The following is a 14,018-nucleotide window of genomic DNA, read 5'->3' on the forward strand; positions in this document are numbered from 1 at the left end:
ACTTCAAGAAAGTGATCGATCGGGTGGTTTTGAAAGTCATGCTGCATGTGTATCATCTTCATACAAGACAAACACTGAAACAAAATTGATTCTTTTTGATATGTTACATAGCAGGGGACGGGTTTTGAACCTCGGTTGGGGAGGAAGAAACCCGTTAATTTTACTAATGGGGCAACCTATTAGCCTATATTGTAACAAAATTGATATAGATAGCCTATACTAATCCTTTGTGTTATTCTGATGCTGTGATGGATTAGCAGGATGGTTTGGTCATGTGGTTTGCTTAAGATCGATCTATATATACCAGAGCTTAGTCCTTGGCAGCCAATGAACCTCGGTCGACAATGGATGGGAGATGCACTTATTGTAGCAGAGCAGAGTGACGACTGCGACGCTAGATTCAACGGTGTCGTCTTCTTTTAGATCTTGCACGACAACGGTTTACCCATATGAACACTGCAAAACTTGTGAGAGCTACCTGTAGGACTATTACTAACTTCAAACCTGAAATGATTAGTTACAACACAACAGTTAATTGAGTGCTACGAAATCGATTTGGCAAGTCGTGAAACAAAAATCATACCCATTAGCTTCTGAAACAAGTCCTCCTTGGTGATTTCCTCCTTTACTTTTCTGTTGACTATATGCACATCTTGAGTAGTCGAAATATAATTGTTGCTCTTGTACGCTATATTTCCCCCCATGACACAGGTGTTTGGACAAAAGATATTACCATCATATTCATCACTTCCATCACAGCAATCTGCAATTATGTTGAACAGGGAATTGGAATCCAAATTCAAATTTGGAAGATGAAATGTAAACCCCAAGTTTCTCCCATCAACTGTCGATTCGACATGAGTGGAAAAAGTGACGGATCTTTGAACACAACACAAAATGGTGGATTATTCCAAGAGTTATGGAGTATGTCGATTGTCAAGTGTTAACTACCATTTGCAGACTTTAAACAGAATAGAGACCCTATATTGACAGGAAAGAAAAAAAAAAGCAGTAAGACTAAATAATCAGCACAATTAACTCATCTGCTTGTACAAAGTGTACTCATTGCATCACCCACACCATCACAGGAATGTTGTACTACATGTTTATCAACAGATTTATGGTGTTTCAATTCACATCTTTCTTTCCTCGACCAAACTTCCGGAAGTCATTAAACTCCCAATCAAGCCATGTGCATAGAAAAAGAAGGAAAACAAAAGATTAAAAGGATAGTTACCACAAATACGATCATTGACGTGGGAAGAAAATATGAACTGTGGGGTACTTCCCATATTTCTACAATAAAATTTCCCTCTTGCACAGGCAGAAGTACCTGCATATACAAATACAAAGATCAAAGGTCAAATGTCTCCACGAGCCAGCAGCACAGAGCACAGAAAAAAAACACACCTGATCCTCACACTGTGTTGTGTGTGGGCTGTTCTTGGCTATGGGGAGAAGTTGTTTTTCTTTCTTTTTACATGACCAAATGCCCATACCAGAATTAGAATTTATTGCTTACAAGTCCAATATCATTCTTATGCAGAACTTATCTTACCTTCTAATGATACAACAACGAGACAAAGAAGAGATGGTTTCTACATTCCAGTTTTAAACATGTCGGTGAGAATTCAGAAAGAAAAACAACTCATGCTCTTTTGGGTTAAACATGGTAGGTATTTTTTAATAGTTAACACGATAGAACATTAAATTTTTCCATGTTCCCATGTAAGACAGATTGCAATGGCTAATAATTGTTGCCTTCGTTCAAAATGTAATTTCAATAGTCACTTCACATTGACGTTTTCCAGCAGGAAATTATCTTCTCCGTTCCTCCAATTTCATGCAAAAGAACCCTAAACTTCTCTCAATCAGTTCACCACTTCGGTATTTGAGAAGCTGATGTAATAAACACAAAAAAATTGATATTAACAGCTCAAATCAAATTATGCATTAAAAATCCTTGACGATTAAAACTCAAGAAGGGACAATGAAAGCACCAGGCTCATCAGTTCCATCGACGCAGTCGCAGAAATCGTCGTTCAGACGGTCAATGGTGAAAGATCTAGACCCGTCTTTGCACTTTATGACCTCCGATGAATAATACTTCTCGTCTGCAATCAAATTTACATTTCAATTCAGAAAAAAGGTTCACCGAACGAACATGAATTGACAAACTGGGTACAATCCAAAAGGAATCAGTTAGCTAGGAAGGGGCAGAAATGGCGATATAAATTCCATTTTCGAGCTTCGCAGTGTCAAATCCTCTAATCCAGGGCCAACATTAAGCAGAGGGTCAAAGAGAGAGAGGAATACCGAGGGGGTGAACTCCAATAAGTGATGGAACAGAGCGAACAGAAGCGAAGAAGAAACAGATGGAAATCATGGAAACGAAGCTCGTGGACTTTGGAGGACGACCCGCCTCCATGTCTGCTCAGATTTTCCTTTTTCCTTTGAGATCAATAATCATAAGCTTCAATGCAACCAGAGAAGCTCGAATCGACCAAAACGTAATGAAAATTCAACCAAATGGCGACTGGCAAGTCACTCCGAAGACTTGACGAAGCGAGAGCGGGCCTTCGTTCGTACGCTCCCACGCCCCTGCAACTTTTCCATTACGGCAATCCCCGTGGGAAATTGGGATTGTTGACCCTTTTGACCCCCTTTTTATTTTTAGACCCCTCCGCCTCAAATTTCTGTCCTCTCTCCTTATTTTGCGGTGTAAAATTATCAAGTTACCCTCAATTTAAAAAAAAAAACAAATCAAACCCAGCCCTCCCCTCCTTTCCCTCCCTGTCTCGGTCCTTCCCCTCCCTCATTCACTATCTCGTTGTCCATTCCAGTCTTTATCCCGGTCTCTCCCTCACAACCAGAAAGTTCATCTCCGTCGTTTCTTCTTCGTTTCTATCAGAGCTTTCCCCTTCCCTAATTGAGGTAATTTTTCCTTCGAACTCGCGATCTTATTGTGAATGATTTTCTACCTTTTTTTCTTCGTTCTTTGCATGGGTGTGAATGATTTCAACCTTCGGCTCTATCTGAAGTAGCCAGTCTTCTGGATTCTATCTCGGGCCTCGTCCCAGTCCATTTCGAACCGGGATGAGTCCCAAGATGGATTCCAGAAGGATGGTCTTTCTGGATACCATCTCGGTCTATTTCGAACCGGGATGAGGCCCGAGATGGAATCCAGAAAGTCCATCCTTCTAGAATGGACTTTTCAGGGTTTCATCCCGGTCCTAAATCCACCGGGCTTAAAGCCGAGATGGAACCCTGAAAGTCAAAAATTAAAACAAAACAATGGAAGCAACAATAAATCAAACTTCATAATAACCTTGGCTACTTCAGATAGAACCGAAGGTTGAAATCATTCACACCCACGCAAAGAATGAAGAAAAAAAAGTAGAAAATCATTCACAATAAGAACGCGAGTTCGAAAGAAAAATTATCTCAATTAGGGAAGGGGGAAAGCTCTGATAGAGACGAAGTGAGAGAGACGAAGAAGAAACGACGGAGATGAACTTTCTGGTTGTGAGGGAGAGACCGGGATGAAGACTGGGATGGACAACGAGATAGTGAATGAGGGAGGGGAAGGACCGAGACAGGGAGGGAAAGGAGGGGAGAGCTGAGTTTGATTTTTTTTTTAGTTGAGGGTAACTTGGTAATTTTACAAAACAAAATAAGGGGAGGGGTCAGAAATCTAAGGTGGAGGGTCATAAATAGGTAAAAATCAAAAGGGGGTCAAAAGTCCAAAGTGGTTATTGAAAGGGGTCAAAAATCTCAATTTCCCGATACCTGTAATTTTCTTCCTTTGCAAAGAAAAAATAAATAATAAAAAGAAAAAAAACAGATAATACATAAATAAAATAAAAAAGGTAAAAGGAATAAATATTAATAATTTTCTAAAAACTGGATGGTTATTATTCCGAATAATATTTTATTATTTATAAATTTTGTATTAAATTTAGTACTTGGCACAGTACCAAGAGATATCCAAGATATGGTTCGAGCTAAGTCTGAAAGAAAAAAATAGTATTAAATTTACATTTGCAATCAAATTTTTTAAGTAACAATATAATTATTCAAAGAAAGTTTGAAAAAGAAAAAATTTGCAAACTATTGTGAGGTATAATTTAATAAAATTAAAAATTAAAGATAAAAATTAATGGTTAAGGTATACTAAAGTGAGTTCGAATCCTCATAAAAAAATATTTATTTTTTTAACATAAAATTTTGTTTTAAAATGTAAATGAATTAATATTATTCAATATATATGTATAATTGTTTTGCTATGTCTACAAATTTGCAAACTATTGTGAAGTATAATTTAATAAGATTAAAAATTAAGGATAAAACTTAACGGTAAATATATATATTTTTTGGTCAATTGATTAAGTTTATTCAAATCCCCTAAAAAAATATTGATTTTTCTTAAGGTAAAATTTGTTTTAAAATGTAAATGAATTAATATTATTTAATATATACGTATAATTGTATTGTTATTTTTTGTTTGTAATTTTTTTTCTTCTGGTTAAATATAATATTTCAGAATTTGGACGAGGAAGTAAAAGGAAGAAAAAGAGAAAGCTAAAACCCTACCAAGCAACTCCCGCTGTTCACAGTTAAGAATCGCCGGAAGCTAAAACCTCTTAAAGCTCTGCCATTTCCGGCGGAAATGGCGGGTCCTTTGCTCCGTTGTCTCTGGTCATCATCTCGAAGATCTATCTCCTCATCGTCTTCGCCTTCTTACCATCTTAAATCGATATCCCTTTCGCCTGTCTTCCCGAATATCCTCGCGCGCGCCTTCTCTGCAGCCACTGCCGCTTCTGCTTTTGCCGTCGCACCTGATAGTTCTCTTGATCCGAGCCGACTCAGGAACGTGGCAGTGATTGCCCATGTTGACCACGGCAAAACAACACTCATGGATCGCCTCCTCCGGCAGTGTGGCGCAGATATACCGCACGAGCGAGCTATGGATTCTATCAGTCTTGAACGCGAGCGAGGCATCACGATTGCCTCCAAGGTAATTTGTGTTAACTCTTTTGTATTTCTTGGTCTGCTTTGTTCTAGGAGGATGATTGTGGGAGATTGAATAGAACTTGGTGTTACCAAAATCTCGATTGTGGTTCAATCGAGATTTTGTCTATACATCTTCAATTTCTTACTTGATAATTACCTACCAATGGTTTGGTTGATATGCATAATTTTTTGTTGGCAGGTTACGTCTGTTTCATGGAAGGAAAATGAGTTAAACATGGTGGATACACCAGGTCACGCAGATTTCGGTGGAGAAGTATGTTTTCATTTGCTGACGTTAGAAACTTAGATTTGTTCAATTCATGGGGATGTGAAGTTTTCATTTTCAGTTGATCTCATATAATGAGTAGCTTTGTTCAGGGACGTTCTCTTTCTGGAGTATAAAAGAAGAAAAGTTAAGAATTTTATTATAGACGTGAGAGGCTTAGTTCAATTAGCTAGATTTAATTTTTCATTTAAAATTGGGCCTTGATTATTTTGATAAACACAATCTTTCTCTAATTGCCCATGAAATTCTTAGAATGCAATAAGCCTTGTTACTAATATACACAACTTGGTTTGTCTGATGTAGGTTGAGCGTGTTGTTGGAATGGTTGAAGGGGCAATTTTAGTTGTTGATGCCGGTGAAGGTCCATTGGCACAAACAAAGTTTGTCCTTGCAAAAGCCTTAAAGTATGGGCTCCGCCCTATTCTTCTTTTGAACAAAGTTGATCGACCAGCAGGTATCTGAAAACCTGTCATACTTTTTCATTACGACATATTGCTTGAAAAATAACTCCTGCTTTCTTCGCATCCAGAATTTCACCCAAATGGAATTGTAGATATGTATATGTATTTTTTGGAGAAAACATGTCTCGAGGGGCTTTGGATACATTGAATCAATATTTGAGAGATACCTTCACACTAGAAGAATAAAGTGGTTGTTTAACTTGTGTTTATTACCTATTCTGATGAGATATCACCATTAAGGTCAGCTAATCTCTTTTGAACTTAAGGTCCTAAGGTACAATGAGTAAAATAGATCTTGTTCAAGAAAGGAAGTAAATTAGCCTTCTTAGGGCATTATAATTTGGTATGGTATTCTTCTCAATCCTTTGCTTCAATATTACCTTGTGCAAGTATCTTTTGGATGTTTATATTTTTCTAGTTAGCTACAACTATTTCTATGTCTTTTTTAAAGAGTAAATAAAGAAATAAAGTAGATAAAAGAAGGAAAATTGTGTTAACCCCTCATTTTTACCTGTGCAGTATCTGAAGAGAGGTGTAATGAAGTTGAGAGCCTAGTATTTGATCTATTTGCAAATCTGGGTGCTACAGGTATTGATGACATTTGAAGTTAATATTTTCTATACTGCAACTTCTACTACTGTTACCTTCTTTACTTTACAATAAGTTAGGATTGTCTGACAATGGTTTTCAAAATGGTTTATTATTATTATTTTTTATTTAATTTTATTTTTTTACCAGAATTACTGATTTTTTCTTTCATTTTTTTGTTAGAAGAAGAAAAATTGTTATTCCTTCTAAAACTACGAATTTAAACTTTTATAAGTTCTTCCATCACAATTTTTGAAGACAATTTTGAAAATAGCAATAGAATACTTTTCTCAAACTATTTTTCAAACAGTCACTTAATTAAACCGACTAATTCCATTACACCTTTTATTTAGAGGAGCAGTTGGACTTTCCTGTTCTTTATGCTTCTGCTAAAGAAGGATGGGCTTCCAGCACTTTCACTAAAGATCCTCCTGCTGAATCGAAAAATATGTCACAGTTGCTTGATGCCATTGCAAGACATGTTCCTCCACCAGCGGCAAAACTTGATGCACCTTTTCAGATGCTGGTAGGTGTTAAAGTGTAACATGGTTTTGTACTTTGATTTTTCAATAATCTTCTGGAATTTACGACATATTTGATAGTGCCCTTTTAGGTTTCTATGATGGAAAAAGACTTCTATCTTGGACGAATATTGACTGGACGAATTGCGTGTGGTGTCATTCGCACTGGTGATAGAGTTCATGGACTCCGAATCAAGGATTCTGGTGTTGAGAAAATGGAAGAGGGAAAGGTCTGCCATTTAGCATTTCTTATAGTAACTAAAAAGGCTTAAAGTGGGACTTTTCTAGTTTTCTTGAAAGTGACTTGAAGATATATTTGGGATGGACACACGTAGGATCTAAAGACTAATGTGTAGGAACTTCTTTATCTAATCTTACATTTGTGTTTCTTACATGCTAATTGCCATAGTCTTTTTAGAGTTTTTCTTTCTATCATAGTGAACTGATGCTATGCAAATATTGAGAATTATTTCAAACGTGTTTTGTAGGTTGTGAAATTAATGAAAAAGAAAGGTACAACTGTTGTTCAGATTGATAGTGCTGGAGCAGGTGATATAATATCAATGGCTGGGCTAGCAAGTCCTTCAATAGGCCATACTGTGGCAAATGTTGAAGTACGTTATTGGCATTCCTTCTGTCTCAGTTTATGTTGTGCTTTACTGACATTTTCCTCGATTTTTATTTCTCCCAGGTTTTGGCTGCTTTGCCTACATTTGAATTGGATCCTCCTACTATTTCCATGACCTTTGGTGTTAATGACTCTCCATTGGCAGGTCGTGATGGCACACATGTGAGTTCTTTGTTGGCAGTTTGGAATCTTTGCTTTCTAGTGATTCTACTTCATTTTTTACTGCTGCTATTGCATTGCATCTAGTTTACTGCTGTTGCAATAATGGGATGATGCTGTCATATTTTTTGCTAGTATTATTTAACCATAGCCTCGATTTTTTTTCCACATGTCATCTTTCAGTTGAAATGTTGTTTTGAATGTAAATATTGAAAGCAATGAGAAATGACTTGCACTACTTATATACTATTACTACCATTATATTTCTAGTTGACTGGTGGAAAAATTGGAGACCGATTAATGGCTGAAGCGGAAACAAATCTTGCCATAAATGTGCTTCCAGGCTTGTCAGAATCTTATGAGGTGCAAGGACGAGGCGAACTTCAACTAGGTGCCCTCTTTTTAACCTCCCATTCAATGGAATTTCTAACGCATAAGCAAGAAGACACCACTTTTATTTTTGTAATTTATGGCATCTCAAACTTATTCTAATTTTCCCTTTTCATTTCATTATTATAATTAAATTTTAATCCGTCGCAAACCAACTGTGCTTATTTTGGGATAAATCAGGAATACTAATTGAGAACATGAGACGTGAAGGATTTGAGTTGTCCGTTTCACCACCTAAAGTAATGTGAGTTTACTGAAGATGCTTCTGTATGGCATTACTCATTCATTCACTCCTTGCTGTTGTCCCATGTATTCTTATTTGTATGTGCACTGCATGAATTTGTCAAATGAATGAAGAGAATATAAACTGATTTTCAACACTTTTTAGGAGCTCATAGGAACATGACAAATTTGGGGAAATTTGGCTGTTTTCTTGATAGAAGTTAACAGTTAATCTATAATGAGTTCTTGGATATCTTGGACTCCATGTTAATTGGTTGGGTGCATCTTAACTTAAGATGTACCATTCTTAACTTTTTGTCAAATGTTGAGCTGGCCTTTTTTAGCTACTAATACTTTTAATCGATTCAGTACAACTTTGTTTACTCATTCTTTTTCACAGCTGAGTCATACTTATTTTTTTGCATCAGGTATAAAACTGAGGATTCAACAAAGCTTGAGCCAATTGAAGAAGTCACCATAGAGGTAAGATTTGTGTATATGTAATTGTTTTTATTTTTTCTATATGTGAAATTCGTGCATTGTATTTGTATTCAGGTTAATGAAGAACATGTTGGGTTAGTTATGGAAGCCTTATCTCATAGGCGTGCCGAAGTTGTTGAGATGGGTCCAGTCCCAGGAAATATTGGTAGAACTAGATTGTCTCTGACATGCCCATCCAGGTTAGAATCTAGTTCAAGATTGTCCATTTTGGTCTTATTCTTCCCCAAAAATTTACAATAGTGTTCCTACTTCCTAGCAAATGAATATCTTAATTGATGAGATAATGGCAGAAAACCTTAAATATTAGTAAAATCAGCAATGCAGTTTTAGAATAACATATTATGGGGTGAATTTACCATTTCATAGAAGTATATTTGAGACTGTAGGTTCCTGGAAAAGTTTATTAAAGGGGATGTTGGGGATTTCTAGAACCTTAAAAAAAGATTAAGCTGCACATGTTGCAAAAAACAGAAGGTTTAACCTTCAACAAATTGGTGTTTCATTGGCTTTGTTCAGTGTTGTAGGTTATGATATTATGATGTAAATCAAATAAATTTCCTATCTCAACATTTGATTTGTAATAATTCTGGTACCTCTTTTATCTTTCAAAAACCAACTTTATTTGTTTTCTTTGTGTTTACGTTCAAAATTCCCTTCTTTTGAAAAGTTCATCACACTTATGGGATTCTTTCACCTTCTATTTCTCAGGGGCCTGGTTGGTTACAGAAGTGTGTTTAGCAGTGATACACGCGGAACTGGTTTTATGCATCGAGCATTCTTAAGTACTTTCTTTAAACTCGAACTTCTTGTGGTTCTCTTTTGTTTTTGTTTTGTGCTGAGAATTGCCATGTGATTTAATTTAGTTTTTATTTTTAATTTTTATATCAAATCACTGTTAATACCTTTCCTCTTTTTTGTTATGCACAAATAATTCTGAAGATTTCTGCGTATTATTTTATTCACTAAACCACATACATTTTACTATTTTCAGGTTTTGTTGAAATTCATCCTTGTATTTGTTTGCAAATATATTCAATTATATCTGTTATTTTTGTTCCTTTTTCCGAAACCCTGAAATCCTCTGTCTCTACCTTTCTTGATCCCTTATATTAATAAATATAATCCTAATCCTTGTTATTTTTTATCCAGAATATGAAAAACATCGGGGTCCTCTTGGAAATGTCCGAAAAGGAGTACTGGTATGTCTGTAACTTCAATTGTATTTTCTGATGGCCTGATCTATTTTTCTACCCCTGCTATGGCATTCGACCAGATCCATTGAAGGAATTATTATACAGGATATATTTTAATATTATTTATGCAATATATCCTTCTCTTTGTTTTTTAATTTATTTTTTAAAAAAGAGAATATCTTGCTACGAAGTACTTCTCTCATAATTCACTGGACACAAAATCAAATTTTTTCTGTCTCTAAAGTTGTTTTTATAGAATGGATGGAGGACTGGTCATAATATTAAGGGTGAATTTGTTAACTACTGTGTTATGAGGTAACTATCTATTTACTTTTTGGAGTTGGACCTGATATTTTTTCCTTCTTACTTTTGTATAGATATCAATGGGCTACGGGGCAATTACATCTCATGCTTTAATGAGTTTAGAACCCCGAGGAACGCTTTTTGTGAATCCTGGAATGGAGGTTTGTTCAAATATGGCAATTATGTTTTCTGGATTATACCGAGGCCTGTTATAGTGTCTGGAAAATGTTCTCTGTTTGGCTTTCTGATGGTTTGTTGAGTGTTTTGTAGGCTTATGATGGGATGATTATTGGAGAACATTCTAGGGATTCGGATCTAGATGTAAGTCAGAAATCTTATGAATTGGACTGTTTGATTAAGTTGTTTCTACTTGATCGACATTGTTACCAATTTCCTTTTTCCAGGTTAATCCAGTGAGGACTAAAGAACTAACCAATGTCCGTGCTGCCTGCAAGGATGAAAACGTGAAGCTATCTCCGCCGCGACTTGTATGTCTTCTCTACCTTTACTTTGCAATTTGTTTCCCCTTTAAGGAGCATGGACACTAACATGTTTGACAGGTGTCGGATACTCTAACAGTCACTTTGACACTTCTAAGGGACACATTGTGGATGCTAGTTAGCCCAATAAACATGTGTTTGACACTAGTTGTAAAAATTGAATATAAGTCCAATATTTGTGAGGCACGTATGAAAGACTTATCAAGTATGATAAATTAGACAAAAGCAATAAATTTAGCGAGCAAAAACATCAAACTCTTTTGCAAGCTCAAAAATACATAAATTTATTGACTTTAAATTTCTTTCCAGTATAAAAATGATATATTTTCAAAATAGTGTATAAATAACGTATCCGTATGGTGTCTGGGTCCTAGGTTTTTAGAAAATAACACATAACCATATCCGTGTTTCTTAGGTGTTTGTGTCCCTCCCTGTCTGCAGTAACTATATCGACTGTTTATCAGTCTTTTATTCATGTCTTGGTACGATGTCGCTAAAATCTGTTATATATTTGTGCTCTCATTAGTGAAGTCAAAAGATTTGAGTTCTAGGACTTGAATAAGGATGAAAAGGTTCATTATCCTTTTCCCAATAGTGTGATTAGTAATATCTTAATCTGTACTTCACCGCAGATGACTCTTGAAGAAGCCATAGGATACGTAGCATCTGACGAACTTATCGAGGTGATGTAAAGCTTATTTATTCAATTCCTCTTTCTATCTTCGTTATCTATTGGTTATCTCGACATGTATCTTTTTTATTAGTTTTTACTGATGATGTCACTATACACCAATTTCTTAAACCCATCTTCATTTTCTCGCACGTTTTCCAATATTCAGGACCTATTTGATTACGATTTTGTTTTTGGTTTAGTATGCTTTGTGACGGTTATTTGTATTTTTCAACCATTTTACTATGATGATAGTAGGAGGCCCTTCTGTTGATGCAGGTTACACCAAAGGCCATTCGTTTAAGAAAGAAATATTTGGATGTTAACAAGCGTAAAGCCATGAGTAAGAGGCCGAAGGAATGAACCCTGGCTCAAACATTGCTTCTTGTAGCCTTGATAGCTGGTTCATGTTTGGTGTACTGGAAATGCAAGATCAACAAGAAAATATCGAGCACTTCTCATCTCGGGTCGTTCAAGCGTTCATCCACCAGCATGTCATATTCTTTTCAACCACGCAAGTTCAGGGGGTAGAAAAAATAATACAAAGAAAGATATTGTTTTTTCCTTTTTGTCCTTATATCATAAGCTAAACCAGTTTATCTTTGATTTTTAGAGCCAAGGCTGTTAAATTATAGGTTGTTAGGTGTCTGATATGAAGCGTAGCATTTTCCCCCCCTCTTGTATCTATTTGTTGGCCACTCTACGAATAAAGTATTCAGAGGAGACCTGCAATGTGTAGTATCAAGAATTTAGAATTTTGCTCGAAAACACAAGTTAATTAATTGATCTATCTTTTCTTTCAATTAGTGGAATATTATCTAATTTTCAAAAAGGGTGTTTCACTTTTATTTTGATTTTTAATCTTTAAAAATAAAAACAAAATAAATTTGAGAGTTCTACTATCAAAATTAGATAAAAGATAGCAATGTACTCTTGGTTTGCTTTTGGCCACTTGACTCCATTTCCCCAACTTTCCAACAAGATTGTCGAGAAAGGCCATAGAATTTGCTTCTCCATTCCCTCCGAAACGCTGGTCAAATTGCAGCAATTTCAATCTCTTTCCACATCTCATTACCTTTGTCCCCGTCACCATTCCTTGGCATTGAGACAACTGCTTATGTTTCTCACACTTTGCAGCTCAGTCTCATCATAACTGCCATGGGGATCGAACCCAACCCGAAATCGAGTCTCTTCTTTGAGACATAAAACCCGACGCTATCTTCTTCGATTTCAATCACTGGATGCCAAAGTGTTAAAGATCCCACATTCATAAGATGAGGGACCTAACAATTGGTTATGTTACAATCCTATCAAGGTAGCTTTGTGGATATGCTTTAACATAAGATGATTTTATGCAGCTGCCTCCTGGCTTCTTGAGTTCCACCATCAAGCTTCATGCTCATGTGTTGTGGTGGTGCTTCGTGCTCATGTGTTACCGCCTGAAGTTTCTTGGGTTATGGTTGTATTAAAAGAAACAAAACAAAACCGAACCTTTGCATTTTGAAGTAAATCATTTTTTTAGTTCAATATGTGGTGGTGAGTATTTAAACTTCTAAGGATATATGTTTTAACTAATTGAGTCTTTACGATTTTATTGGACATCACAAATTATCAGTAAATCATTTTTACCAACTCGAAAAATCTACATATTTTCTCTCAGTTGTATTCAACCTTAAACTTTAATACAATATTCAATTAAATAGATAACACAAACTCATTGCCAGATAAAAAAGACTTGTCAAGTAATCAATATGATAACAACAAAGATGAAGACTTAGCTGAATCATATGAACGAAAATGAAATTAATTTTAAACCATAAGACCAAATGCATAATTTAACACATTTTATTTTAATTATAGTAGTTTCAAATATCTAATTTCATACTAAATCATAGAGCTAGTCTACAACGTTAATTTGGGATCAAACTTTTGGAAAAAAAAAAAAATTTCTAAAAATAATATTGAGGACTAAATTTAAAGATTTTTTAATTAGTAGCTAAATTTAGAGATTTTTTAGTAGCTAAACATGGATTAAAATGGATTAAAATTAGCCAACTTGAGTTAAGGCATAAATCTCCGACCAAAGGTCGTGAGTTCGAAACCCACCTTCACATGTATTCTGTACGAAAGAAAAGAGATTAAAATTCCAAAGTAGGATAGCTATTTAACCTATAGGATCCATCCATGGACATTGGCGTCATGGTATTTTCAACTTACACAAAACATATCCAATCCAAAATCGATACGTGGCAAAATATAAATTAGTTTAAATATTAACAATAAATGTATTTCCTTTTTAGAGAATATGGTGCCTCAACTGTTAAGCTATCTTCAAGTTAATCCGATCATTTTCCCAGTTTCTTAAGAGTTTTAGATGTTATCGGGACTCCAAAATGTCAACCAAATTTGGAAAGAGATACTTTGAGCAAAAGTAAAAATTTGACGGGTAGAGGCTTTCGAAATGGAAAGCCAATAGCCTCCTAGTCTAGTTCGGCTCCCACACCTTCAAGTTGTCCTTGTTTAGGGTTCAACATATTGAAAGTAAAACTAAACCGAACTTGTTGTGTGAAATACACCAATAAC

At 35.5% G+C, this 14,018-nt stretch overlaps 2 protein-coding genes across 2 annotated transcripts; one reads left to right on the forward strand and one right to left on the reverse strand.

The window, feature by feature from the left end:
• Window positions 1-24: 24 nt before the first annotated feature.
• LOC111008003 (kinase C substrate, heavy chain-like protein) lies at window positions 25-2,638 on the reverse strand. Its single transcript, XM_022280571.2, has 5 exons — window positions 2,317-2,638; window positions 2,001-2,114; window positions 1,238-1,333; window positions 584-763; window positions 25-504 (listed from the first exon to the last, which is right to left on the reverse strand). Exons 1-5 carry the CDS (start codon window positions 2,426-2,428, stop codon window positions 401-403), a joined length of 606 nt encoding a protein of 201 aa, XP_022136263.1. The 5' UTR covers window positions 2,429-2,638; the 3' UTR covers window positions 25-400.
• A 1,908-nt stretch (window positions 2,639-4,546) lies between these two features.
• Window positions 4,547-12,238, forward strand: EMB2785 (elongation factor family protein). Its single transcript, XM_022280303.2, has 19 exons — window positions 4,547-5,017; window positions 5,213-5,287; window positions 5,603-5,753; window positions 6,280-6,348; window positions 6,702-6,874; window positions 6,962-7,099; window positions 7,358-7,483; window positions 7,561-7,659; window positions 7,927-8,047; window positions 8,227-8,290; window positions 8,697-8,751; window positions 8,824-8,948; window positions 9,478-9,551; window positions 9,919-9,968; window positions 10,340-10,426; window positions 10,536-10,586; window positions 10,670-10,753; window positions 11,398-11,448; window positions 11,715-12,238. Exons 1-19 carry the CDS (start codon window positions 4,670-4,672, stop codon window positions 11,796-11,798), a joined length of 2,025 nt encoding a protein of 674 aa, XP_022135995.1. The 5' UTR covers window positions 4,547-4,669; the 3' UTR covers window positions 11,799-12,238.
• Window positions 12,239-14,018: the final 1,780 nt, after the last annotated feature.

The sequence above is a fragment of the Momordica charantia genome (assembly GCF_013281855.1).
Source record: "Momordica charantia cultivar OHB3-1 chromosome 4 unlocalized genomic scaffold, Mcharantia_2.0 BLBB01000004.1, whole genome shotgun sequence".
NCBI lineage: Eukaryota > Viridiplantae > Streptophyta > Magnoliopsida > Cucurbitales > Cucurbitaceae > Momordica > Momordica charantia.

Coding starts and splice junctions, on each gene's coding strand:
- LOC111008003 (XM_022280571.2), bottom strand. CDS start 2,428: ATGGAGGCGGGTCGTCCTCCAAAGTCCACGAGCTTCGTTTCCATGATT. Junction 1,334..2,000: donor CGATGGAACTGATGAGCCTG/GTGCTTTCATTG, acceptor TTGTATATGCAG/GTACTTCTGCCTGTGCAAGA. Junction 764..1,237: donor CGTCAATGATCGTATTTGTG/GTAACTATCCTT, acceptor ACATAATTGCAG/ATTGCTGTGATGGAAGTGAT.
- EMB2785 (XM_022280303.2), top strand. CDS start 4,670: ATGGCGGGTCCTTTGCTCCGTTGTCTCTGGTCATCATCTCGAAGATCT. Junction 5,288..5,602: donor ACGCAGATTTCGGTGGAGAA/GTATGTTTTCAT, acceptor TGTCTGATGTAG/GTTGAGCGTGTTGTTGGAAT. Junction 7,100..7,357: donor AGAAAATGGAAGAGGGAAAG/GTCTGCCATTTA, acceptor CGTGTTTTGTAG/GTTGTGAAATTAATGAAAAA.